Source organism: Gambusia affinis, linkage group LG16 (assembly GCF_019740435.1).
Source record: "Gambusia affinis linkage group LG16, SWU_Gaff_1.0, whole genome shotgun sequence".
Classification (NCBI taxonomy): domain Eukaryota; kingdom Metazoa; phylum Chordata; class Actinopteri; order Cyprinodontiformes; family Poeciliidae; genus Gambusia; species Gambusia affinis.
This window is the reverse complement of record NC_057883.1, coordinates 24,037,936-24,063,640: the sequence shown is the minus strand read 5'-3', so window position 1 is coordinate 24,063,640 and position 25,705 is coordinate 24,037,936. Positions and strand designations below refer to the sequence as shown.

General features: G+C 40.9%; 1 protein-coding gene across 1 annotated transcript; it reads left to right on the top strand.

Moving 5' to 3' along the window:
* Window positions 1-2,212: 2,212 nt before the first annotated feature.
* Window positions 2,213-24,607, top strand: LOC122846460 (uncharacterized protein C14orf132). Its single transcript, XM_044143447.1, has 2 exons — window positions 2,213-2,564; window positions 21,848-24,607. Exons 1-2 carry the CDS (start codon window positions 2,538-2,540, stop codon window positions 22,082-22,084), a joined length of 264 nt encoding a protein of 87 aa, XP_043999382.1. The 5' UTR covers window positions 2,213-2,537; the 3' UTR covers window positions 22,085-24,607.
* The last annotated feature ends 1,098 nt before the right edge of the window (window positions 24,608-25,705 follow it).

The following is a 25,705-nucleotide window of genomic DNA, read 5'->3' as shown; positions in this document are numbered from 1 at the left end:
AAATCAGTAAAAGTATTTATATTTGCTAAAAGCAACAATAACGACACAAAAAAATATGTCATTTTTATTTATTAATGTCATCAGGATCAAAAGTTTACATACAGAATTGCTACTGTCTCTAAACACCGACAGTTTGGATCTCCCACAGTCTAAAAACAGTTTTTCCTTGGTTGCTTTCCTGCAGAGGTCAACTCAAACTCCACGTCTCAAAAACTCACAGGACTAACAGCAGACCTCAGGACAAAATGACATTTTACCTCCTCAAACCGTCCCAAAATATGAAACAAGCCAGATGCTGCCTTCAGAGAAAACTTTGATCCAACTGTTCCAACACTCTCCGTCCAGTCAGTCGTCACAAACAAACAAACAAACAAACAAACAAACAAACAAACAAACAAACAAACAAACAAACAAACAAACAAACAAACAAACAAACAAACAAACAAACAAACAAACAAACAAACAAACAGGTAAACCGTTACATCACTTCCAGGTTCATCTGTTCTGTTTCTCCATCAACGGAGTTTTTCTGACCACATGACATTTTAAACTGTGGCTGGAAATATTACAGAAAATAATGTAACCCAAAATAAAATCAGAGGATGATAAATTGATAAAAATGAAATATTTTACAATCTAAGAACCATCAACTGAGACTCTGATCAACCTTTGACCTCCAGCTGTCCTGGTAAACAAACCAGACGTGGCTCCTTTAAGACCGCCACTCTGATTGCTAACTGAAGTTTCAAGTGAAGCAGAAACAGGTGAAGATTTTTACACAAAATCCTTTAACTGTGTATTAAATATTTATGGAAGATTTAGATAATTAGCATGTAGCCTTTAGTTCATTAGGAAGAAAGAATAAAATAATTACTGAGAGCAAACAAGATCTAATGTTTAGTAAAATATGAAGTGATGTTGTTTATTGGTGAATATATAAGTGTAAAGAAGAGCTGATGTGTCCAGACTCACCTGCCTCTCTTTGTCCTCTCCAGGGTGTTTGGACAAATCCGTCCCCAGGCGTCCAAACTCCATTTATAGTTCCTGGGTCAGATGGAGAGAGGAATGGTTCAGAGGTTAAAGTTAGTGTTTTTTGATGGGTTTAGATGTAAGGCTAAAATATTAAATATTTATGAAAACTGTTTATTTATTTAGTTCTATTATTTATATTTATTAAAATGTATTTGTTTCCTTAGATGGAAGTTGTAAGATGGAAAACTCACCTGTGACTGAACAGTCATAAGTGTATAGTCAAATCATACATTAAGAGAAATTACAAGAGCAATTGGACAGATGAGATAATGCTAAGTTTGATTATATCCAAAAGAAATCTGGGGAATTAAAAAATGTATTAGAATAAAGAAATTATTTATTATATGAAGTGTGAGATTTGGTGACAAGATTAAAAAACACTTAAAATATTCATCAGACATTCTACAGGTTCACTGAGGACAAATGGAAAAAATAGAATATATGTCCAAATACACACATGAGATATTAATTAGAAATTTAAATAGAATAAAAGTAAATTAGAAGTGGAGGAACTGATTCAGAGGTCGCAGTTTTTCCAGAGTTTTTAGATATTTTGGAAACGATCTGGTATCATCATAGCATCTGTCCGTACAGTAGGCTATAGAAGGTGGCGCTAATGCACCTTCGAGTTGTTTGCCAACCGCCATAAAAAATACAAGAAGAATATTAGAGGGTTTCTTTTGGTGCTGTTAGAGGATTTGTCCTGAATTGTCCAGAAAACTGAGTCAACTTTGGACCAATGAACCTTCTGCTTCCTCCTCCTCTTCCTCTGTGAGTCCAGCTACAGGCCGCCGTGTTACAGAGAGTCAGGAAAATACGTGCAGGAGGCGTCATGCTCTGCTGAGAGGGAGATGAAGACAGAACCGATCCGGTTCCTTTAAACGGGTCAAAGCGATCCAGATAAACTGTTACTGCTCTTTTGAATTGGACCTCATGAACGTCTGCGTGGCTGCAGCAGCAGAGACGCTGCTGCTGATGATAGATCTTTACTCCATTGAAGTAATTTTGAAGAAAATTAATGGTTTGGTATTTTCGTTTTATTTTATTTTTTATTTGGGGAAAAAGCTGCTGCAGGAAAACAATTAATTTTAATATTTTAATTCACACATGTTGATCAGAGGAATATGGATGAGTTGTTATGAGGAACCAGAGGAAGCAGAGAGAGAGAGAGAGGAGGACTCACACCTCCTCTGTTATGATGTGACAGCCCTCCTCCTCCTCCTCCTCCTCCTCCTCCTCCTCCTCCTCCTCCTCCTCCTCCTCCTCCTCCTCCTCCTCCTCCTCCTCCTCCTCCTCCTCTTCTCTCTCCATCACTCCGTGCTTCGCCTCTCCTCTTCTTCCTCGGGGTTTCTTCCTCAGACCCAGCACCATGTTTCTGACGTGAGGTCGGTCAGCCTGAGCGGTCGGTGTGTTTTTGGACCGGCTGGATGCTGTGAGCGGCGGGAAGTCAGAGTCAGACTCGCATCCTCCACTGAGTGCCTTTGTTTCGGAGCAGCAGCAGCAGCATGGATCTGTCCTTCATGGCCGCGCAGGTCGGTGGCTGTTCTGAACTTTCCTTTAATTAGTCAGCTCTCTGATTGAATGGGTGTGGCTGGTCAGCAGGTCAGAGCGTGCGCACTTTATCAGCCTTCCGGTTTTCATCCTGCAGCTCAGACGGAAACAGTTGGTCTATTAATAACATCGATATTGGCGAGCGGTGCTATTTTTATATTGAGAGCAGATTCCTCTGAAAGTTCATCATGTTTCTGTTCGCTTCAGTTCAGACAAAATATTTCTGAGGAGCAACAGCGTTTTAATACTGTCTAATGTTCCGGTTTCTTCTTCTGCGGGCGTAATTAGGCTAAATCATTTTACCGTAATTGGTGCGAAAATGATCATTCCTGCTTTGTATAATAATGTTTTTCATGTTGCATCTCGTTTGGAGGCTTTCTGCTGCGCTGACGTTTTCTAAACCATCATGTCGGTTTGTTTCCTCATGAAATCCCTCAGAAAGTGTCAGAGGAAACAGTTTTTTTTTCAGTTTGATTCCTCTTCCTCACCTGTTGCTGCACACTGTCAGTCAGCTGGCCCAAATAAAACCCCTCCATGTTTCCTCTTTTGTTTACATGAAAAACAGATATGGATGTTCAGAAATAATTATTTGAGAAAAACAAACTTTAATGATGCAGAAACTAGAGCACCTTCAATATATATATATATAATTATGTCATCATTTTGCAACGTATCCTTTGTCAGAACTGCAGCTCTCAATAACAAAACTTAGAAATATGTAAAGATAGTCTGGTAGAAATATTCACCAAATAATCAGTTCATGTTTTCTTTGTTTTGCTACTTAAATCTTTGAAAACATAATTTTTGTTTTAGCATTTAAAGTTTAATTGGAGCCACAGAGACTCATTCATTTAGCTCAGACACGGAGAAAAGCTGAAATATGTCCAAACATGCAGGCACCTACAACTACAGGCTGACTACCAGAGCAGATAGCTTCACTAATTACTCAATGAAAAATAATCTACAGTTACAGCTACTACAAAATTATTGAGAATTTAATTTAATTTCTGTTTTAAAATCAAAATATCAAAGGTTGAGATATGAAACTGTTACAATTCAATATCTTGAACCTGACGTATTTCTTCTTTAAGGTTCGTCTGCCTCTCCTACCGGCTCGTTTCTGTTTTTAGGTCTGTTTCCATTAGTGCCTGGTTTTATGTCCCCCATCCTCCGTCCTGCCAGCGGTTTGCTTTGCTCCATACTTTCTCCATGCAGCTATTAAGGAGCTCATTGCATTATGTTTTTCTGCTCAGGGTTTTTCTGCAGGGCCACACTCTCCCAAATCTTTCCTTAAATGAAGGCCGTCTAAATGGAAATGCATCGGGGCGTGGGCTCAGCTGAGAACAGAGATGTTCTCAGGAAGGAGAGCTGGGTCAATACTCTGCAGAAACGATTTAACAAATGTAGCTTTCAGTCATGTTCTCTTGGATAATTCAAACAGAAACAGGTGAATCTGAAACCTGCAGGCGGCCAAAACAAACAGAGTCTTCTGCAGATATAGTTGCTCTTGAACTGAAAATCAACAAAACATTGTAACTTTTTGACAGAGAGGTGAAAAGTTTTAAATAATGAAAAATAAAGACTTGCAGAGTCAGGAAGGCAGCAGGACATGGAGGTGGTGGGAACAGAACCCAACAATCAGCAAAACAGAACCAGGAGCTTAAATACTGAACCAGGATGGAGTCTGACAGGAACCACACCGCAAAAACACAAAACCTACCAAACAGTTGAGTGAAAATATTTCAGTACACCTGGAATAAGACAAAACTAACTTACAGGAAACTTTTCAGTGATTCCTCAATACTGACAAACAGGTTCTAGTTTCACTGGGAGATTATTTCACCTACAACATGGCAAAATGTTTTGGTACAACTGAAATAATCTTCCACTGCAACTTTGTTATTTTGAGAGAACCAGACTTTCAGAGGATAACAGGAAGGCTGTAAGTATCATACAGATGGTGGGAGTTTGTCATTTTAAATGACATCATCTTATAATCCACTTTTTAACGTTCCCACAGATGGATCACAATCAGAGCAAAGAGCATCATTTCATTTTAGTTGTTAATGTTATTTTTTAAAGGATGATAGTTTATTGACTAATGTTACACAGAAGGAATTTAAAGATGATATTAAATTACAACAGAATTTCATATTTAGCTGCAAACAGAATCAGTCTAGTTGCTCAACAAACTGAAGCATTTATTATTGGAACATAAACAGCTGATTAAATGCTGACTGCAGCTGCAGCTGGTAGCAGAAGAAGCTGTTTGTTTTTTACCTCTGGATGAACTTAAATAATAATATTTTCCTCCCATAGCTCTGTAGCTTTCGTAAATGAGGCATCAGATTTACTGGAGGTCCAGTTTTACAGCTGGTTGCTGCTGCGGCTCATTAAAGATGAAACCTCAGTGGCCAAAAGCAGAAGAGTTCAAAACCAGTTCAGCTTACCTCACCTGGAGGTGAGTGCCGCCTCCTTCTGTTTTGGTTTCTCATCGTTTAAATGTTAACGACTCGGCTGGCTCTGCTCTGTTCCTCCTCTGTTTTATTAACCAATTCTGAAAAAATCAGTCAGTCTGACATGTAGATGTTTCCTGTCCCTCTCTGACATGAAATTAGACTAAATCTGATGTCTTCCTTCAGTATTTCCACATATAGTTCCTGTTCTGTGAACCGTCTTTCCTGCATCATGATGCTGCCACCGCCATGCAGTCGTTCTCAGGCTTCAAGCTTCTCTTCTTCCTCATTGCAGCCAAATATTTCAAACTTAGTCTCATCAAACTGCAGGACGAGTCGGTAAACAGATTTTTTATGGTTCTAATGGAGTTCTGGCCTCTTCCTGTCTGATCGGCCTTTCAGCTCATTTTATTCTAAAACCCGTTTTACTGATTAACCTTCCAACCAGCTTTATATTTTGTTCTCACATTTCAGACCAGACCTGTTCATCTGGACACAGAACTGAACTGAATGGTTTGATTGTTGGACATTTCATATAATTGTCTAGATGGACAGAAGCTTCAGGTTTTCTGCAGCTTTTCTCCTCCTGTAGCAGAATAATATTCTTTATTATTCTGCTCATTCCTCTGGATTTTGCCACACAGTTTGATGGATTCTCTTAGAATTTGGCTTCAGGTGCATTTTTCTCAGATTCACTAAGAAAAGTGAAAAGTTTTCAACTTTATCATGAATAAAACACATATTGCTGAATTTCCCAGCAGTTTATAATTGTAGAAATTGTAATAATTTTCTGGTAGATTTCTGGTTTTGGTTTCTTAGTTTAGTTTTCTCCAGCCTGTTTATGATTTTTTTCTGCTCATTTCATTTTGTTTTTGTATCTGTTCACCTTTTCATGATGCCCTTTTGATTTGTTTATATCACAATAACAAAAAAAAAAAAAAACAATCAAAAAAACAATCAAAAAAGCCAAAAACCAGAATTCAGAGAAGAGAAATGATGAGTTTAACTGGAGGACGTTTCCTTCCTGTGAAACTTCCCAGAAAGTTTCACCGTTTTTTCACCTTGAAACAGATCATTTCTTTGCTGTGGGGTTTTGTGCCCAGAAGTCATTAAAACTTTCTGATCATTTTTTAAAAGGAGTTTCTGCCTTAACTTCTTTTATTGATTTTCTAATAAAGAACCAGATCATCACTGCTGAGGTTTACGCCAGTTTTCATTTAAATCTATTTGAAATGAAAATCTCTTTTTTGAAAATAATCATGCAGTTAAAGTTGGGAGCATGCATCATGTGCTGCAGTTGTTTGGCTCTTTTATCACAGAAACATGGGGAAATATTGTTAGAATAATTTTCCTTTGGTATTAGTGCCTCAGTAGTTAAAAATAAAAGGCGTCATTCGTTAGGCTGTAAGCTGCTCTGTGAAACGAGGCCTGATGGGTGACAGTCACTGCAGACGCTCAGCTGAAACCAACGGGACAAATTATTCTTTATCTTTCGATTAGTCTTCATCCTCTGGGGATGAAGACTTTAATGTTTCTGTTCTGTCTGCTTTCTTTTGAAAAGCTGCTTGACCTCTGAGTGTGTGCTGAAGTCAGGTGAATGTAGAAATGGTAGAAACAGAGACAGGAGACAAACCGTCGCCGTCTCCAGCAGAGAAGCTTCAGGATTCGGTGAAACGGGATTTTAACTCTAAATTTAATCCGAGGTTAACATTTCATCCTCAAGCAGCTTCCATGCATTAAAGCTTCGACTCACGATCTATTTATCAAAACCGTAAAATAAATTGTTCTGAGCTTCTGTTATCTCTGTGTGAAGTGCGGAGCCTTTGACTGGATGGAGACGGGAGCTTTGTGTTTCAGACCTAGTGGATGTTACTCTGGTGCGTTTTGGACGGGATCCTGTCAGATCAGGCCGACTGGCAGCTCTGGATGTCTGCTTGTTTCTCACACAATAAATTAAAGTCACTCCCATACAGAAAGCTTTTTTCTCCATAAATCCATGATTTTCTGACTCGAACAGAAACTGGAGCAGCAACATGTTGAGCTTTGTGTGACAGTCCATCAGCATCTCGTCACTTCCAGCCATGTGAAGAAATCAGGACACTCCATTACATATTCAGATCTTTCTAAGAAAATATTTACATAATGCGTATTTTTATTCATGGAAAATTGATTCAATTAGTTAAACACCCAAACTGACCCATATTTATTTTATTACGTAATTGACCAGAAACGTCTGTATTGTAAAATGAAAAGGTTCCTTTGGACCCATGTCTGGGTCCAGTTGGGTCTTGGTGGATTTACTTTACTGCCGTGTTTCGGGTCATCGTCCTGTTATAGGATCCAGTTCTGGTTCGGATTTTATTTTTACAGATGATTTCACATTTTCCTCACCTTCTCTCTGATTCCCAGCAGACAGAGAGGTTCTGCAGACCCAACCATGACACTTCCACTTCCATGCTTCAAGGTTAACTCCTGGAAGGCAGTGTGTGGTTGGGGCTCGATGTGTCCTCTGTTCTGCTGTCCAAATAATCCAAATAATTCAGGTTTAGGCTGTTTTTCCTCCTGATGGTCTGGTAGACACGGTTTGGTTTTAGACAAATACTCCGTCCTCTGCTCCACCTCCAGCTGCTGTGATTCTGAACCTGTTCCCCTCCTGGCCTGTGGGGGCGCTGCACCAAGAACCACTGAAGGAAACAACACAAAAACCTCTGAAGACACTGAGAGCATCTTCCTTCTTCACCAGATGGAAACAAGATGTCAGATTTCAGATTTAGGGTTAGGTAAAAGACCACGAGCCATTTCTGCTGCTAGCGCTAGGTTAGCACTTTGGCTATATTTACCCAGAATGCCCTGTGCTGTAGTCCACTTCCTGCTTTTGGAGCAGCCTCCGGTCTGCTTGGTGTTCACATATTCAAACTGAATCAGAGTTCACGTTAGTCGAACCCAGACCGAGGTTTGGAGGACCAGAGTTTGGTTTTTTGGGTCGGTTACGTCTCCCCACCTCCACAAACAAACCGGACCTGTAGACAAATGGACTGGAGTCAATTAATGCTTAGATCAATGTGAGCTACAGTCACTGACAGGATTGTGCATTTCTTTTGGGGTCGAGGAAGGCAGACAAGGATAAATGGAGGATTATGGAGGTGATGCTTGTCGCCGTCTGAACTTCCAGCTAACTTTGGGAACCGCTGAGGGGAAACTGGCAAGACCACTTTGTGTTTTTTACTTTGGTGCCAAGTTTCATCTTGAAACAAAAAGTCCTTGAGGGCCGGTGCCAACTGAGTAGATGATTAAAGGTAGTGAGACACGGAGACAGGCTGCAGGCTCAATAAGATTTGTTTGTGCACCACTGCCGCCTCGTATGAAAGCAGAATACAGAAAAGCGAGTTCAGTAGTTCGCAAATGAGATTATTTTCTCGCTAAGCAGTCTTTCTGAAAGATCAGTCGGGCTAAAGCCTAAATCATGACCGCCTTTGTTCTCGGCTGCAGAAAAATATTGAATTACATAATCACATTATCTTCTCTCAATGTGTTTATGCCTCGACTGACCCTTTTAAAGACCTCCTGGTCCCGGTAATTGGAGGTTATTTGCAGAGAGCAATAATGGAGCTGCAGCCTTTTCATCTTTAGGAGTTCATTTCCCCTCAGGCCAGCGTTCGCTGCAAACATCTTTTTATGAAAGCTGTTGTCTTGACAAACTTAACATCCACCCTGATTTTCAAGTCGTCTTCCTCTTTTATGACCCTGAAGAGCTGCAGGCTGAGAAAACATCAAACAAAGGAGAGCGAGATCGTCACTGAAAAGGCAGAGAGCATCCCTGAGAGTGACCGATGAGGAAAACATGCAGCCGTCGTTGTTGTGCTGCTTCACTTCACTGTTGGTTACAAACTGGATCCCAAAGCTCCGGGTCCATGTTTGGCCTTCCATCCAGACCCGTGTTTTTAAATTCCCAAACCGACGACGGAGCGTCTGCTAATGAACGTTTTCCTGCTTCGTTTTGTTTGAATCCATCTGGGTAAAAATGAGTCGGTTTCTACTGAAAATAACCCGACTCCTGAACGCCGCAGCAGGTTCTCCGTCTGCGTGTTGATCCATTTCTCAGAGCCGCTCTGCCTCCAGGAAAGGGTCATGTTAGGCTTCCTGTTTCACATCGTTACTGAAACGTCCGGCTCGCCATCGCTCTGTTGGAATGCTTCATTTTTTAAATCTTCTAACACTTCACCATGCAGGGTTCAGAGGTCATGGACGTCCAGCCTGACCGTTACAACCTGAAGTCATTTCATGCTGCTGTCCTTCATAATTCTTGAATCATTTGGTTGTTGAGCAAACAGAGCCGTCTGAACTGGGATTCAGACCCAACTGCAGCACCAGTGAGTAGCTGATGCTGCAGCCTTCAGGCTGGTGCTTTGGACTCAACTAGACAGTTTTTAAATTATAATAATTCATTTTATTTGTTGTTTTGTTTATTTATTTTGGATACTTCAAACGTCTTCCAGTCCTGCTTTTAAATGTTTGTTAGAAATTAAAGTTTATGGAGAGTTATAGAGATTGTACTTGTATTATTATGCCATTATGTTGCTTGAAAATGGTCTGAAAACAATATTATCATTTATCTCAATAACTTCTGAACTGATGTATTGTTAAAACTTTGAAACACAATCTGTGAAACCTTTAAAGTGAAAACTTCTCTGGATTTTCTCGTACAGTCGATGGAAATCTGCCAGGATTTTCTCGTGGCTCATTTTGTCTCTGTGATTCAGGATAACTGATCAGCAGCAACAGCAGAGTCCAGGGATCGGATCAGAACAGACGCTGCAGAAACCCTCAGAGTTTCTCTGTTCTGGGAATTTAATGGTCAGATTTCTCTGCCAATCTTTTGCACCTCAGTGACTTTGTGTTGCACAAAGTCCTGCGATGATTGAAACAGAGAGCAGAGGAGGAAAGCAGGAAGCAGTAACATCTGCTGCAGGCTGCATCATGTTCCCTGTAACACCGACATTAATATTCTGAATTATGCATAATGATGTGTATAATTAATTATAGACTCATTGAGAGATGGTTTTCAGATTTTCTGAAGCTGTTAGTGATCAGATCCTGGATGTTAAAGAAGCAGAGGGTTTAACCTGTCAGGCTGCAGGTCGTTGATCTTCATCATGTTTCCTCTGGTCTCCTGACTTCCTCCATGATTAGTGATGAACAAGTCGGCAGATCCAGGCTGTTGTTAGACTCTTCCTCTGCATTCAACATTTCTACAACCTGCAAACAAGATGTCAGAAATCATTTATTGTAGATCAGAAATTTAAACATGCTGTCCATTTTATAGTTTTTTATTATCTATAAAATGTAACTTTTGTGTCTTTTGATTGATTCCTGGAGAAAATCCTGCTTTTACAGCCTCAGCGTGACGTTGGGTTTGATGATCAGGACGGTTCCCCAAAGCAGATCAGACAGACGCTTTCACTCTGATTCCACTTATTTATTACTGGTTTTATTTTCAGGGAGTTGATGCTGTGCAGCACTGCACTGCAAAAACACAAAATCTGACCAAGTATTATTGTCTAGTTTCTACTGCAAATATGCCAAAGACTAAAGAGAAATCCTCCAACTCTAAAATCTGACACCTCCATCTTGTTTCCATCTGGTGAAGAAGGAAGTTGCTCTCAGTGTCTTCAGAGGTTTCTGTGTTGTTTCCTTCAGTGGTTGTTGGTGCAGCGCCCCCACAGGCCAGGAGGGGAACAGGTTGGTTTGACTCAGAACCACAGCAGCTGGAGGTGGAGCAGATGTTCTGGTTCCAGTAGAACCGGGTCGACCGGACCATCCGGAGGGAAAACTCTGTTGTTCTCTAATGAACCTGTGAGGTTTTCACAGCTGAGCTGCTGCATTTCTGCTCAGATTAAATTACACCTCTAATTCTGAATCCAGTCGGTTTCACAAGATTTTATTCAGGGGTATCAGGGTAAAGTGAGGTCAACACAAATGCATGCCACACTTTTAAGATTTTGTGGAACCTTAAAACTCGTCCTGTTTTTGCGCAGCATCATGAAGCAGTCTGTCTCATCCATCACTATAGTAACAGCTAATTATGTGACATTTTACTATATTTCAGCCTCACAGTAAATTTCTGCCACATTCACCTGAAAAAGCTTTGAAATATTAGATCTTCCTGCCGGACATATCCCAGCTGTCACTGAGAGAAAAGCAGAACCCCGACCCGAATGGAGGGGTCCACTCTCTCCTCTCTTCTTTCTGCTTCTTTCCACCATCAGATTTATAGAAGCTGTTATCTTTCCAACAGGCTACAGCTTTTTATGATACTGAACTCAAGACAAATCAGAAGGTTCTTCTCATTTCAGGCGCATGCAGCTTTAATGCCCATCTGATGAATCAGGCACTTACTGTTGAGTCGGTTACATTACGTATGGAAATCATTGGGAATGGCTGCTGTTATGCATGAGTGGAAGAGGAGTACAGCAGCTTTGATTTTCTTTTTCTACATCTTTAATTTTTTACGATGGCACTCGGAGTTGTGAATCAGTTCACAAGTTGGATTTCAGAGTCCTGCTTGCAGAAGTCATTATGGGTCAAACCGTTGATGTTGCTCTGAGTAAAGCTTCTCTACAGAGGATTTTAAAACCTTTTTAATTGTTTGATTGTTTCCTTCAGTGCAAACAGACTCTGTGATGGGATTATGTGTTATTAAAGATGATGTTATTATGCTGGCTGCGTATTTTGGGGCCCTGTTTGTAAGCTTTGCATAACCCCTGCAGCATTTGTTGCTGGAATCTGTTTAACCTGCCAGGTAATGCAAACTCAGAGCAGAGAGAACGAGAACCACAGCAGCTGGAGGTATGAACATTCATACCCCATTCTAATTTTGAGACAATTTCTCTTCATTAGATTTAAGTTCTAATTGGCTGCAGCAGAAAAAGCTTCTTGAATAAAAACTGCTTGCCGTAATTTGCATCCATCTCTGAGGCTGACAGTCTCACTGATACATTTATTCATAACACAGACTGATGGACAGAAGGTGCAGAATAATAAACATGAGATATGTGTTTTCCTTCTGAATAATCTGTGCACAGATTGGCTGTCTTTGCATTTTGTCACATTTTCTATAAGCGGCTGTTGGTCCAAACAGTAGCTAACGCTAACACACGGTGATTTCAGTGTCCATCCAGAGGGACGGGCTGCTGGACGCTTCCTGTGCTCTAACTAGGCCAACATGACACACGTGTGACAAATTCATGACACTGACCCGACCGGCCTCATCCTGCAGAGGAAACACACACAGCCTGAGTCCTGGAGCTGATTTATCCTCACAGCTGCTGGAGGTTCTTCACTGAGTCGGTTAAAAAGTTCTGGATGGATTTCAAAGAGTTCACACCTCCTGAACCTTTGCATGTTTTTTCACAGTGAAACTACAAACATCCATCTCCAGGGTAGTTGGGCCTCCATAAAGTCCAGCGCCACATTTTGTCTTCATAAACCGTCTAACTAATCAGAGTCCAGCCAACTGTGGAGGAGCTGCAGAGCGCCTCAGCTCAGGTTGATAAGACAAATAAAGAGTCTCATTTATAGCAATAGAATCCAGATTTAACCATAATATGAAGTGTTCTTATTAAAGTTTGGCTCAGCAGCAGAAGCATAAATAACTCGGCTGTTTTGAACGATGATGATTAAAGTTTGATTATGGATGGAAATTAAAAGTGTGAGAGGAATTATGTTGCAGTTTGTCGTCAGTTCCTGATCTGCCAGTTTTCTGTGTCTCCTCCTCGTTTGCTGAGGGATCGAACGTTTTCCCAACCAGTTTGTTGTTTATAGATCCCAACCTGTGGTTGGAAAGCTTCAGGTTTTGTGCTTCTGCTGCATTTTTAAATGAAACTCCTGGATTTTATGGAGAACTGGTGAGAAAAAAATGGTTCAAATAAGGACAACCCCCCCAGAAAAGGAGCAAATGCTTTTCCACAGAACCGTATTTCCATCAATCGTATGCAGGCTTCATTTCACAGCGGCTTCCTGTCAGGTATAAATTGAATCCATGTTTAAGTTCCTGTCATCCTCTCACTTTCTGTTTCCCCCGATCTTGTCGTTTTTCTGTCTAACGGCTGCTGGCTGTTAGACAGCTCTCCTGGGCCGTCGTGATTAATTATCTCCCCTGGTCGATGTGAGGAGTCCTGCAGGCGCGTCTCACTTTCATTTGCTTACACTAATCCTGGGGCTTTTCAATTACAGCTGCTACAGTTTCTCCTTCATTCCAGAGGGAAGCGTTCAGGATGCAGGGCATGAGTCAATCTGATGAGAAAATCAACGTGGTTCATTATCAACACTGATGGCTGTTTCTGTGTTAATATCAAAACTGCAGCTCTTCTTAATGTGAGGAGTAAATATTGTGTAAATATCAGATTTATTTGGTCACATGCCATCAGATAATTTGCTGACCCTGTTTAGGATTTTTTATTGTAAGAAAACAAAAACAAAAATAAGACAAACATTCAAAGATATCTCAACTATTTGGCAACAAAAGCCCAATAACAAACATTAGTTTTTACTATAGCTAAACCACAAAGATCAAAGATTGTTTTATTATTTCCATCTTTCCATGCATCTGATTAATCAGAAAAATGTGACTTTCATGAATAAAATAGTATTTAGTATCCATTCGTTAATAAAGGACAGGAAAAGGTTCCACTGATATTTTTCCCAGATGGAAGTTTGTGCTCATTAAATAAAATCCTTAAAAAGGGTTTTGCAGGCAGTCATGAGTTCATGTTGTGTAAATATGCAATGACAGACTTTGCAAGTTGCTGTGGTGGTTGAAAATTATAATTAGGAATGCAAATATTAATATAACCACAGGAGGAAACCTGATGCTGAGGAAGGCAGTAATTAATGGGACAGGATGTTAAGAGAAGAGCAGCAGATGAATGAAAATCACAATCTGCTTCCAGAATGTCTTTGGTTTGAGAGAACAGTTTTCTAAAGACGCTAAACAGTGAAATGTCTGATGATTAAAAAATCTGACTGAGGAGAAGAAGAGGTTTTGTTTAATAACAGACATTTAAATTCATGCTCTTATTTTGAAGTGAAGACTATTCACACAGTAGAGAAAAGGTAAAAAATATGGATACAATATTTAAGGACGTTATAGAACATAAAATTTATCATGTCAAAATGAAACTCATTCTCCAACGTTATTTTAAGGGCAGATATAACCAAACGAGGAGAAGCAGCATTCAGCATCTATGCACCAAAAATCTGGAACAAACTTCCAGAAAACTGTAAAACAGCTGAAACACTGACTTCCTTTAAATCTCAACTAAAAACCCAGTTGTTTAGAGTTGTATTTGAAACGTAATCAATTGCAAATTTATTGATGGAATCTGACTTGATGTTGTGTTTTTATGGTTGATTCTATGTTGCATTGTGTTTTTGTGTTTGATTTGATGTAAAGCACTTTGAAATGCCTTGCTGATGAAATGTGCTATACTAATAAAGTTTGATTTTTGATTTTTTTTAATATAATTTGGACTGACGTTAGCTTCTGCTAACAGTGTGTTGTGGAGCGCTTTCGCATTAGCGTAACTAATGTTGATGAAGTGTTTTAGGATTAGTGCGGCTAACATTTTAGCTAGCGGTTCCCAGCTCATCATGATTCCTCCACATGTCTGAGCTTCAGTCTCTAAATAATATCATCAGTCAGTGAAAATCCTCTCGTCTGCTCTGGTTTCCCAGCATGCAGAGCAGGAATCCCAAATCAGATTCCAGTTTTGTCTTTACGTCGCTTCAGAACCTCCATTAGATCACAACAGAGCAGAACCTGCCTGTGTTATGGAACCGAACCGAGGCCGAGCGTCAGGCCGGCAACTGATGACTGAACACATCAGACTGTTTTTACTGGAGTTAAACTGAACTTAAAGTAATTAAAACCTTTAAGCTGCTCTGAATGCAGCAGTGAGGTCTGGCTACTGGTTCTGCTCTCAAGCTGTTCTGCAGCTTTTCATGCTAAATGTTTGGAACACATTCTTTAAATCTTTATGATCATTCTTAGAAGCAGAAATTCAGGTCAGCTGCTGCAATCCAAATCCTCACCCGAGTGTGGAACAGAGGGAAGGAGTGAGCAGCCAGTTGGATTAGCTGCAGGTTGAACAAAGAGAGCCACAAACCGGCGCTGAAGTCCAAACGACCAGGAGGACGGAGACAAACACGGACCGGCAGAACCATCAGGCTGAATGAAGCCGCCGCGCTTTGACCCGAACATGGAGCGCACACGGAGCGCGCCATCCTCCGGCCTCTGGACCGAGACAGGAACAAAGAGGGGTGTGTGAATTTCTGAATCAGAAAACAAACTTTAATATTCTCCACATGATTAAATGAAACAATAGAAAATATTATTAGCCAAATTACCAACCTCCACATTCAACGTTTAAAATGGTTAAGATCAGGGGTCTCAGACTCGCGGCCCGCGGGCCAACTGCGGCCCTCGGGACGATAGTTTGTGGCCCCCACCTTGATATAAAAGTTTAATGTTAGTGTGGCCCGCGAGCATTGATGTCAGTAACGCGTTAATTTGTAACGCGTTACTGACGTTGGTCCACTTTTTTCCGTAACGAGTAATCTAACGCGTTGCTATTTCAAATCCAGTAGTCAGACTACAGTTACTTATCAAAATCATTTTTGCGTTACTATCTTCTTTTGTTATTTAATCGTATTTCCTCTACTCGTCTTGTCGAGTGACCGACGTCTCTATGCGACGGAAATGTAAACAATGCAGGGAGATGCGCATTTTGTTGGTGGAAAAACTGGAACTATTTTGAGATTCTGCCGCCAAGTCCGATTATTATAAGCGGCTTTGGGCTTCATTTTTTAAAGTCGCTTGAAAATTTAACGAGTTGCTGGTTGCGCCTTTTTGGGCTCGTTTTTGAACGTGAAGTTGCTCATTTGGGCTTGGAAATAAGCAGAGACTCATAATAAATCCCAGAATTTGTCCGTCATTAAGGTAGTTTTAGTCAGTCTCTCCTGTTCATCATTTCTCAGATGATCCGTCCCGCTGTGTCTTTGTTAATGTCAAGTTAATATATTACCTCTGAATGACATCGAGCTTCGCGTTGCGCTCCAGAAAACTACAAATATCGAGACTAATTTAAACAGCGCAATAAACGTGAAAACAGCCACGAATGAACGTGTCCGTAGTTTCCAATAATTATAATGGCAACTTAATTCTAATTATTAATACTAAGATAAGTGTCACAAATCTGTGCAGCCATCTGAGCTGTGAGCTGCAGGAGGAGCTCTGTGCGCAGTGACCCCAAATGCAGGGCCGTAACACAGAACCTGGAGGCTGGGGGAAGGGATGGGGGGGGCTTTAAAATCCTTCTTAGAGTTTTCCAGACAACAGTGGACCACACAAACTACTCACGTTTTTTATTTTTCTACAATCTCCTCTTCAGTTCAACCTTATCAGTGGAGACACATTGTTGATGTTACCATTATAGAATAGCTTACAAAAAAGTTTTGGCAAAGCTCAATGTGATTTTCACAGGAGGCGGAGCGTTGTTGTCAGCACCTGCTGAAAGTAACTAAAAAGTTACTTTTAGTGTAACTTAGTTACTTTCCAAATCAAGTAGTCAGTAATCTAACTAAGTTACTTTTTCAAGGAGTAATCAGTAGTCCGATTAAAGTTACTTTTTCAAAGTAACTATACCAACACTGCCCGCGAGTTTGATATGATTGGCACTTTTCAGTGTTGTGTGCGGAGCTGAACTAACTTACCAATCACAGTGCTTCAAATGGAGCTCATTGACCCGCAGTGCCTCTCTGAACTCAAAGCCAAGTTCAGGGAGGTGAGTGGAAAAGCAGACAAGCTTGGGCAATTTTTGAGAGAATTGCCACCCAGCTTCCCTGAGCTTTCCCGAATGTTCAAGCGGACCATGTGTCTTTTGGGAGCACATACTTGTGCAGCTCTTCTCTACCTTGAACTTCAATAAGTCCAAGTACAGGTCCAGACTTACTGACGAGCATCTTCAAGCTCTACTTAGGGTCTCAACTGCGTCCTCCCTTAAGCCAAATGTGGCTCGGCTATGCGAGAGGAAGCGCTGCCAGACCTCTAGCAGTAAGAAGTAGGCAGAAGAAACAGTTTATAAACTGTTATATTCATAACAGTTTATGTTCAATGTTCCATTCATGTTCAGAAAGTTAAAGGTTAAAGAACTGTTAATACAGCCATTTGAATCTGAATTATAATAATTACATTTATCTAGTCTTCTATAGCTGCTGTGTTATTATTATATTTTATTTATTTATTACTGATAATTTTTTTTTTCTTATGAATTGTTAATTTATTTATTTTTTCATCTTATTTTGTGTTTAAAAAATAAAAATAAAGACATTTGATAACATTGGAATGTTTTTGTAAGAGCTTTTCTTGTGGAAAACCCGATGCGGCCCAGCCTCACCCAGACTCTACCTCCATCGGCCCCCAGGGAAATTGAGTTTGAGACCCCTGGTTAAGATGAACAAATATAGCTGCGTTTTATCCTCCATGTTGTTAAGACCAGCTTTCCATTGTCCTCTCCGCTCCGACCATGAGTCACAATAATGAGACGGGAAATAATTTCAGGTCCAGGTTCGGTCCAGAGAGAAACATGAACCCGAGTTGTTGCTCATTCGTGTTATTAGAGAAGTATGATAAGTTTTTCTCCGTCACACCAAACGTCTGTTGCTCTGACAGATTAATGGAGGCGTCAGGAGAAAATCACTCAGGCTGCTCTTGTTCTATTGAGTAACAAGATTTATTTAAAAATGCTGCTGGCTGCTGAGACTGGAGGAAAATCAATGGCAGCAGAGCCGTAAATCTGCCTGGTAACCAGAAGCTTCAACACCTCAGAGATGGAGAACGACTGAGAGAAAAGATTTACGACACGAGGAGTTCAACCTTCAACATCTGCTCACTGAGAGGCCAACTCTGTCGTTTCTGCAGCGTTTTCCTCATTATCTCTTTTTAATGGTTTAGATTCTGTTTATCTGCTTTCTGGTCTGCGACGTCATAAACTGGACATTCTGCCGGCTGAAGCCAGAAGACGAAGCTTCATGTTATGAACGTGTTGGTTTCCTTAAGGTTGATGCTGAAGGGACTGATGGAGGTTTGGAACATGAACGTTTCATCGCTGCTTCTGCGTCACAACAGAAAAACTTTGCTGAAGTTCAGGCAGACATTTGGGGATCTGTTGTAAACATCCAGCTGCTCTGCTGGAGAGGAAACTGAAGCTCAGGAGCTGAATCTCATTACCGTCGGTACCGGAGCAGGAAGTGTTCAGAGCGAAGCCACGCAGGTTTCTGCTCTCTGTGGTCACATTAATGCGTCAGCCAATCAGCAGAGAGCACACCGCTACCAGCTGGCGCCGCTAAAGCTAATCACCCTCCACTGCTTCACTGTTGGGTCAAAGCAATGAAGAACAGAACCACTGAGTTCTGGATCGCTGAGACATCCGCCTTTTCTGTTTGCCTCATGTCAGAAAAACATTTTAATCCAATTAAAACTGAATAAATATAACCTACAATTGGTCAGAGGTGGATGCATTTACTTTTTAAAAAATGACTTTTAGGATTATTTGTACTTTTAGTTGAGTAACATTTCTGGATTTTCTGCCCACTGAATGAAAACAAACATGTTTTAACCAAAAATTCACCAGAAACAACATGAAATGACTGATCAGTTGATCAGTTGCTCAGCAGACGTTTTACCAAAGTAATTTCCTGAACGGTTTCTTTTTACTGTTACTTGAGTAAAAATATGTTGAAGTATTTCGACATTGAATGAGTTTAGGCTTTTAATCCTCTGCCTCCTCTCCATCTAGTGCAGGCCGTCTTTTCCTTTGTTGCCTGGGCAACATCTGCACACAGGAAACGTTTCCCACCAGGATATTCTCTAAATGTTCCCCAGGAAATTCATTTTCACACAATCTGGTCTCCAGAAATATCAAAGCTGAACAATCAAATATTTATTTAGGTTTTTGGTTTGTTCTCATCCCAGAATCGGCTCCGTTTTATTCAGAGCACTTCCCCTCTGCAGACGGCTCTTTGTGGACAATGAGTTTCTAATAAATTAAACATAAATATGAAGAATGGAGACACGGCTGAAAGCTTCAGCTGTCTGACGGGGTAAGAAGCACCAAGGAGAGGCTCATTGTTACCACTCTGCTCATCGTCTCGGAGCAGATTGAAGTATAAAAATCAGATCGGCTCCATCCGTCAGGCAGATAAATTTATGCTGCAGTGAATAAATACGTTGTTATAAAACAGTTTGAAGACCAGCTGCATTCTGAGAACCTGAAGGCTGTAAAGTTTAAATGAGGGAGTTCTGAACCTATTGATTGATTTTTACATTGACGTCGTGATTAAGCTGTATGCTTTTGTATGAATATTCACTGGAGTTTTTCAACAGGGGCCTTGGCCCCCGGACTCCCCCACTGGGGGGCGCCACTGTTCATTTTAGTGAATGTAAACTACTGATTTCATTTGATCTCATCCATAAATCTGTAACTGTGCGTGGTTCAGTTGTTGGTAATCAAGGTATTCTAATCAGGAACTGATCGTTTCCCATGATGCTTTGCTGCAGTTTGAAGTCGTTGATCTGAGCTGCCTGCTGTAAATTCAGTTTCTTGATACTTTTCTTTCTGAAGCAATAAAATAATCAGCTTTATTTTATTTTTAACATATTTTTAAGACTTCAGGCTGAGTTTTAACATCTTGAGCGTCAGAAAAGTTTTGATTTCGCTGCTGCATCTTCAGTTTGATGTCTTTACTGTCAGCGCTGCTGTGAGTGTAAGAGGCAGAAATGTTGTGACATGGTGAATTAATCCTCAGGTCCAGAGTGAGGAGCCCAGCTTCCTGCCTGTCTGCCTCCATCAGCAGCCTTTCTCTTCCTCTATAACATCACATCTCAATATTTTGTCATCATAAAACGTTTCTGGTTTCATCAGCTTTAATTAAAACAACTAAAAATAGAAGGTTAAAATGAATGACCATATGTCTAATAAATATCTATAGATAAATAGATTAATAACCAGATATATTGGGGATCATCTCTAAATTAATTTTTATTTGAGTTTAGGGAACATGAGATGTTTGTCTCTAACTTTATTAGTTTTTTTTAGCTCATTAAAGTTTAAATCTCAATTTTACAGACGGTGTGAAACTTTAGTTTCCAGGTTTTGTATTCTTGTTTTGCCACATTAAAAAAACAATTTAAAAAGTTTATTTTTAGAGCCAGGGTCAAATTCAACCCAGAATACTTTTAAAACCGATAAATAATAATTTCCAGAACGCTCATGTGAAATATGAAGGTAAGGAAAAAACAGCCAAGCCAGATTTAGAAATTAAAAAATACAAAAATTACGTTTTTTTTTAAGTTTAATTTTCTAAACTTTTACAGCAAATTGAAACAGTTCAGGATTATGTTAGGGATTAAATTATATTTTTACTCACCAGTTTCTGTTTGTCTGAGATAAATTAAGCTCCTTTTCTTTCTGTTTGTATTTAAAATGGTAAATAAATAGGATATAGATCATTTTTCTAAACAATATAAAGCAACTTTTTGTAGGTTTTTGGGTGATAAATTAAACATTAAATCATTAAAAGGTAAAACTTAGCAACACAAAACACTGTAAAACCTGAACGACAGAAAGAGGAAAACTTGTTTCTTTAAAAGGTTTTTTATTCCAACATGTTTTCTTCTTCTCACCTGGATGTCGGAGTTTCAGCCGGTTTTGGTGCCATGATCAGTTTTCCATAAATCCTCTCTGTTCTGTCGCCTTTCTGACGCAACATGAAATATGTTTTATCCCTCCGCTGTTTCATCGGAGCTTCAACTGGATGAATAAAAACAAGAAGCTGTTGAGTTTTACCTGCTGGCTGCAGGAGAGACGTCTGTTTATAGTGACACATAAATGAGAAAATAATTCAGGCACAGGTCGTCGGTCTGCTAAAGATTAGATTGGAAGATCTCCAGGAGTTAAAGTTTCAGTGATGAGCTCAGACCCGGTTCTGAGCAGAACATCAGAACCCGGTTCTGCTCTGCTGCTTCTGAGTGAAAATCTCAGAGGAAACATTTTTCATTTCTTTCTCCATCAGATGTTTTACATCCTGCTGGGCTGAAATTATTTTCTGTTTTCCTTTCACACTTCAGCGCTCGCATCACCAACAACATTCTGATTAATTAAAGTGTGAGCGACGGTTCATGGCTGAAGCAATCAGGCCGTTCCACAGTGAAAACGGTTAGTTAGAAGAGACCATGACGCAGTTTGATCACGTAAAATATAGAGAGAAAAGGTTTGGTAAACCTCTAACTTATTCTTAATGCTAGAAGGGTTGATGAGTGGAGCTGGAGACAAACATCATCCGGTTGTCAGCTGGTTTCTGATTGGTCCAGATGGTCCATCAGATCTGGCCTCACCTGGCTGCAGGTGTTCCTGCTCTCCAGCTTCTCCACTGGAGAGCAGCTTCTCCACTGGAGAGCAGCTTCCTGCAGGACAGGTTTCACCTGTCCTGCAGATGAAACCATCTCTGCTGAGTAAACAGCTGCTTCCTGTTAAACGTCTGATTAACCCTTTGTGGTTTTCATTTTGGGTTCAGAATGAATTATCAGTATTACACAAACTATCTGCGAAAAGCTTGAGTGGCTTTGAGTGGCAGCACTAAATGATCACCTTCAATAAAAATCAAACTGAATTTGATATAATTAACTGGCTCTGCTGTGTTTCAGAAAGTCTTTGCCTAAAATCTGACCGATTTGAATCTTTTTGTGGCTCCAGATCCCAGTCATGACTGGGGCCTTCATGGACTCCTCACCCAACGACGACTACAGCGGCGAGCATTCGCTCTTCAACTCTTCGGCGAGCGTCAACGCGGCGGCCTCGGCCGCCTCGGTGCACGGCCAGCCGGAGGAGCAGCAGTCCATGTCCAGCGACGCCATCTGGCTGTGGATCGCCATCATTGCGACTATAGGGAACATAGTGGTGGTGGGCATCGTCTACGCCTGCACGTTCTGATGGAGACGCTGCACCGACTCTGCAGTCACCCAGATGGTTTTCAGAACCGAGGTTCTGCAGAACCAACATCCTCCACGTCTGAACTGACCTTCCTCTGTTTCTCACCTGTTTTTTTTTCTTTTTTAGTTGTTTTAGATCTGCTGAAGTTTCAGAGATCAGTGACGTGTCGACTTCCAGCTTTCTGTGCTGAACAGGAAGGCTGGTTTTCTCTTTAACTGAAGATGTTTATGTTTTAGAAGATGGTTATTAACTTTATGTTTCTTTCTCCCGCTAATTATTTTACTTAAATGTCTTTTTGTGTGTTTTGTTCTGAACAGCAGCTTTCTAGTTACTACAAAAAGATTAAATTGGGTCCAAATTCTGGTTAAATCTTAAGCCTCCATGAAACAACCAGAAAGCCTGTGGAAACGGGTCTGGACTGACCCAGGTGTGTCCAGCCTGATGCTGGACCTCTGTGGGCCCTGAGCTTCTCCTCCTGATGGATCCGGTCGACCCGGTTCTACAGGAACCAAAACTCCAGCCTCTGCTCCACCTTCAGCTGCTGTGGTTCTGTTTGGTGTTCACATATGAATTTGAACAGAACCAGAGTTCACTTCAACCAAACCAGACCGAGGTTTGGAGGACCAGAGGTCAGAGGTCAACTAACGTTCATACCTCTCCAACCGGACTGGACTTTCTTCATAAACGGACCGGAGTCGGGTCAAAGCGGACTGAACCGGGCTGGAAGGAGTCCAGGCTTAGAGGCTGATCCAGAACATCACTGGGTTCTGGAGGCTGAGCCAATCAGGGCAGCAGGACGGTCAGGTTTCCATGCCAACAGGACTGGATCCAGCAGCAAGGCGACCAGCTGATTTCTAACACATCTGACCGAGAGGAGAGAAAAGTAACAACTGAAAATCCAACAGAAAATATTTGTCCACTGCCAGCTGAAATACATCTGTCACTTCACAGCCACAACCATTCATAAATAACTCTGGTTTTTAGTTCAGATTTCCAGTTGTAGGCGAAAAATAATTAGAAGCAGAAGTAAAAGTAAAATCTCTGAAACTAGTTTGTACTAAATGATGTTTGAAATGTGAAGACACGTCCAGAAGTAACAAGGGAAATGAGTTAGAGCGTATCTAAGGTAAAACTGAAGTAAAACCAGATGTTTAAGGAAAACATTTCTCCATTTCTTGGTTCAGACTTGTTGCAGTTTAAATGTGTTTTTGAGGTTCACCTCTGACTTCACTGGACACTGACTGAGTAAAACTGGACCTGAGCAGTGAATCCGTTTGGACAAACAGGTCAGCAAAAAGAGTGGAGGATCATCAACACAAACGTCAGACCCCATCCATCACAACATTTAGATTTGGAACAGAAACGTTTTATTCAGCAGTGAAACTCTGCAGATCCTTCAGATTTCCTGTTTTACTGCTGCAGCTGCAGGAGGCCCAGCATAAAGTTTCTGTTGAAGCGATTATTGTTATTATTTAGAAGAAAATGATTCAGAAAAGTGAATGGCACCACATGTGGTCCGGAAATGCAATAATCAGAAATATCTCTGACCCGTCGTGTAATAAGTGAAGCAGCAGTGAATCCCAACGTTTCTCTGTCTCAACTCAAACATGTCAACCAGAAACTCCAGCATTAATCTGCAGGCGGAGGCGAACGCTGCTTCTCTCAGAGGAACTGTAACAATCTGAAGAACATCTGAGCTGTGAGGGTTGAATCTTTGTTTTCTGGAGTTTGTACTTAGCTTAAAGCAGAAGCTGCCGGGTCCAACGGCAGGGGAAGTTTTCTGTTCATCCTGCTGATCGTCTCACATCATCTGATTCTGGTTCCACATGGTAGCTGTTTGACCAACGTCTCCATCATATAGAGATATAAGCTCATTGTGGAAACACTGTACTTGTTCAAATATTCATTTACAGGAAATGCCCTGGATTACTGTATCTGTTATATAATGTAAAGACAATTTATAGAAATGTGTCTATAATAAAGTGTTAAATATCTCAGTACTTTTACATGTTTAAAGAGAGACTTTTGAATCTGGTTATTTTTATTAAATGGTTGTGGTAGAAATATTTAGACTGTAAACCACAAACATGATGCTCTTTTTGTAAAGATGCAATGCTACTAATAAAGTTTCTGTATTAATGTAAACAGGATTTCCTGGTTTATTAAAGGAAAGTTTTAGATATTTAAGTTTTAGACATGAAATCATTGGTTAGCAGATGAACACAGTCAGAATCTCAGGCAGGTTTGACCCGTTGCTGCTCAGACGACCTTGACCTGAAGGTCAAACCCATCCTGCTGGGCAATGAGACACATCCTGTGTTGCCTTCACTGACTGGATAGATATACGGTTTTTCAGTTTCAAACCGGTGGGTCACCACTTGGAGCTGAAAACTGGCTGGTAGTTTCTGCACCAACAGCTGAAGCTCTGTTTGCTCCTCACTGTGCTTCCTCACCCTCCTCTTCCTCACTGCTCCTTTGGTCCCTGTTTTCCTTGCCTGGTCTGTCCGTTGGTGGACATCTGTAATCTGCACACACCCGTTTGTTCATTAATATTCAGCTTATTTAGGGCTGTGAATAAAGGGGATAAAAAATTAGACACTACTTTGTGTTTTGTGGTTGCAAAATGACTGAAAACTTTTCCAAACTTTTCTACATCCTGGAGACATCCTGGAGACATCCTGGAGACATCCTGGAGTGACCTGGAGGTTTAGGGTTGATGAATCAGCTGCATTAGAGCCGGTGATGTTGATGGGAAGCTGCACCAGACGGATGGAGCTCTGATCTCGGCTCCATGATGAGCAGCTGCCACCAGCAGCCACCAGGCCGCTGTTCTCGCCTCGTGATGCTGCGAACAAAAGGGCAAAAAAAGCCAGAGATGAAGGGAAGATCTCAGCGGCTGCTGCCATGGTGACAGCAGCCTTTCCAGCGCTCATCTCTGAAACTTTACCGTCTCTCCTCCTCCTGTGGGTTTTTCTCTTTCTTCAAACTGGTTTTAGCATGAAAAGATTTTTGTCCGTTAAGCTGATGTTCATGAAGCTTGTGACCTTATTTAATCATCTACATAAAGATAAGAATCACATTTTGCTGATGAGATCCATCCACAGAGGGTCAGACTGGATTAAAACTGTTATTAACATTTCATAGAGAAAAGAAAACAGGCTCTCTGTCTTGCTGAGGTTTCCTCCTGCCTCGTTTAGTCTGGTTGGTGAATCCATAGTGTGACAGGAACAGGAAGCATTAATGCCATCCTGGGGGCTCCACCGCCTCCTGCTGCCGCCGCCGCCGCCTCCCACTACGCTTCATTACTCTCTCTACATAATGGCAGGTCTGCATTTAGAAGGACGGCCGCTGCTTATTTCACTTAGGAGCATCGTTGAGGGGAAACACCGACTTTCTCTCTGTCAAAAACACAGAAACCAAAAATTTCACAGCCTGAATTCCCAGGTAGACGATAAGGGAAGTTATGTGGCAGCTGATGCTGGATACGCCACCTGTAGGAAAACCTGAAACATCTAAATGAGTTTTACATTCATCTTGGTCTCATGGAGCTGAAACAGAAAGACATAAAGCTTTTAACGCAGCTTAAACAGACACTTGGTGTTCAGGATGGAATTAAAGCTG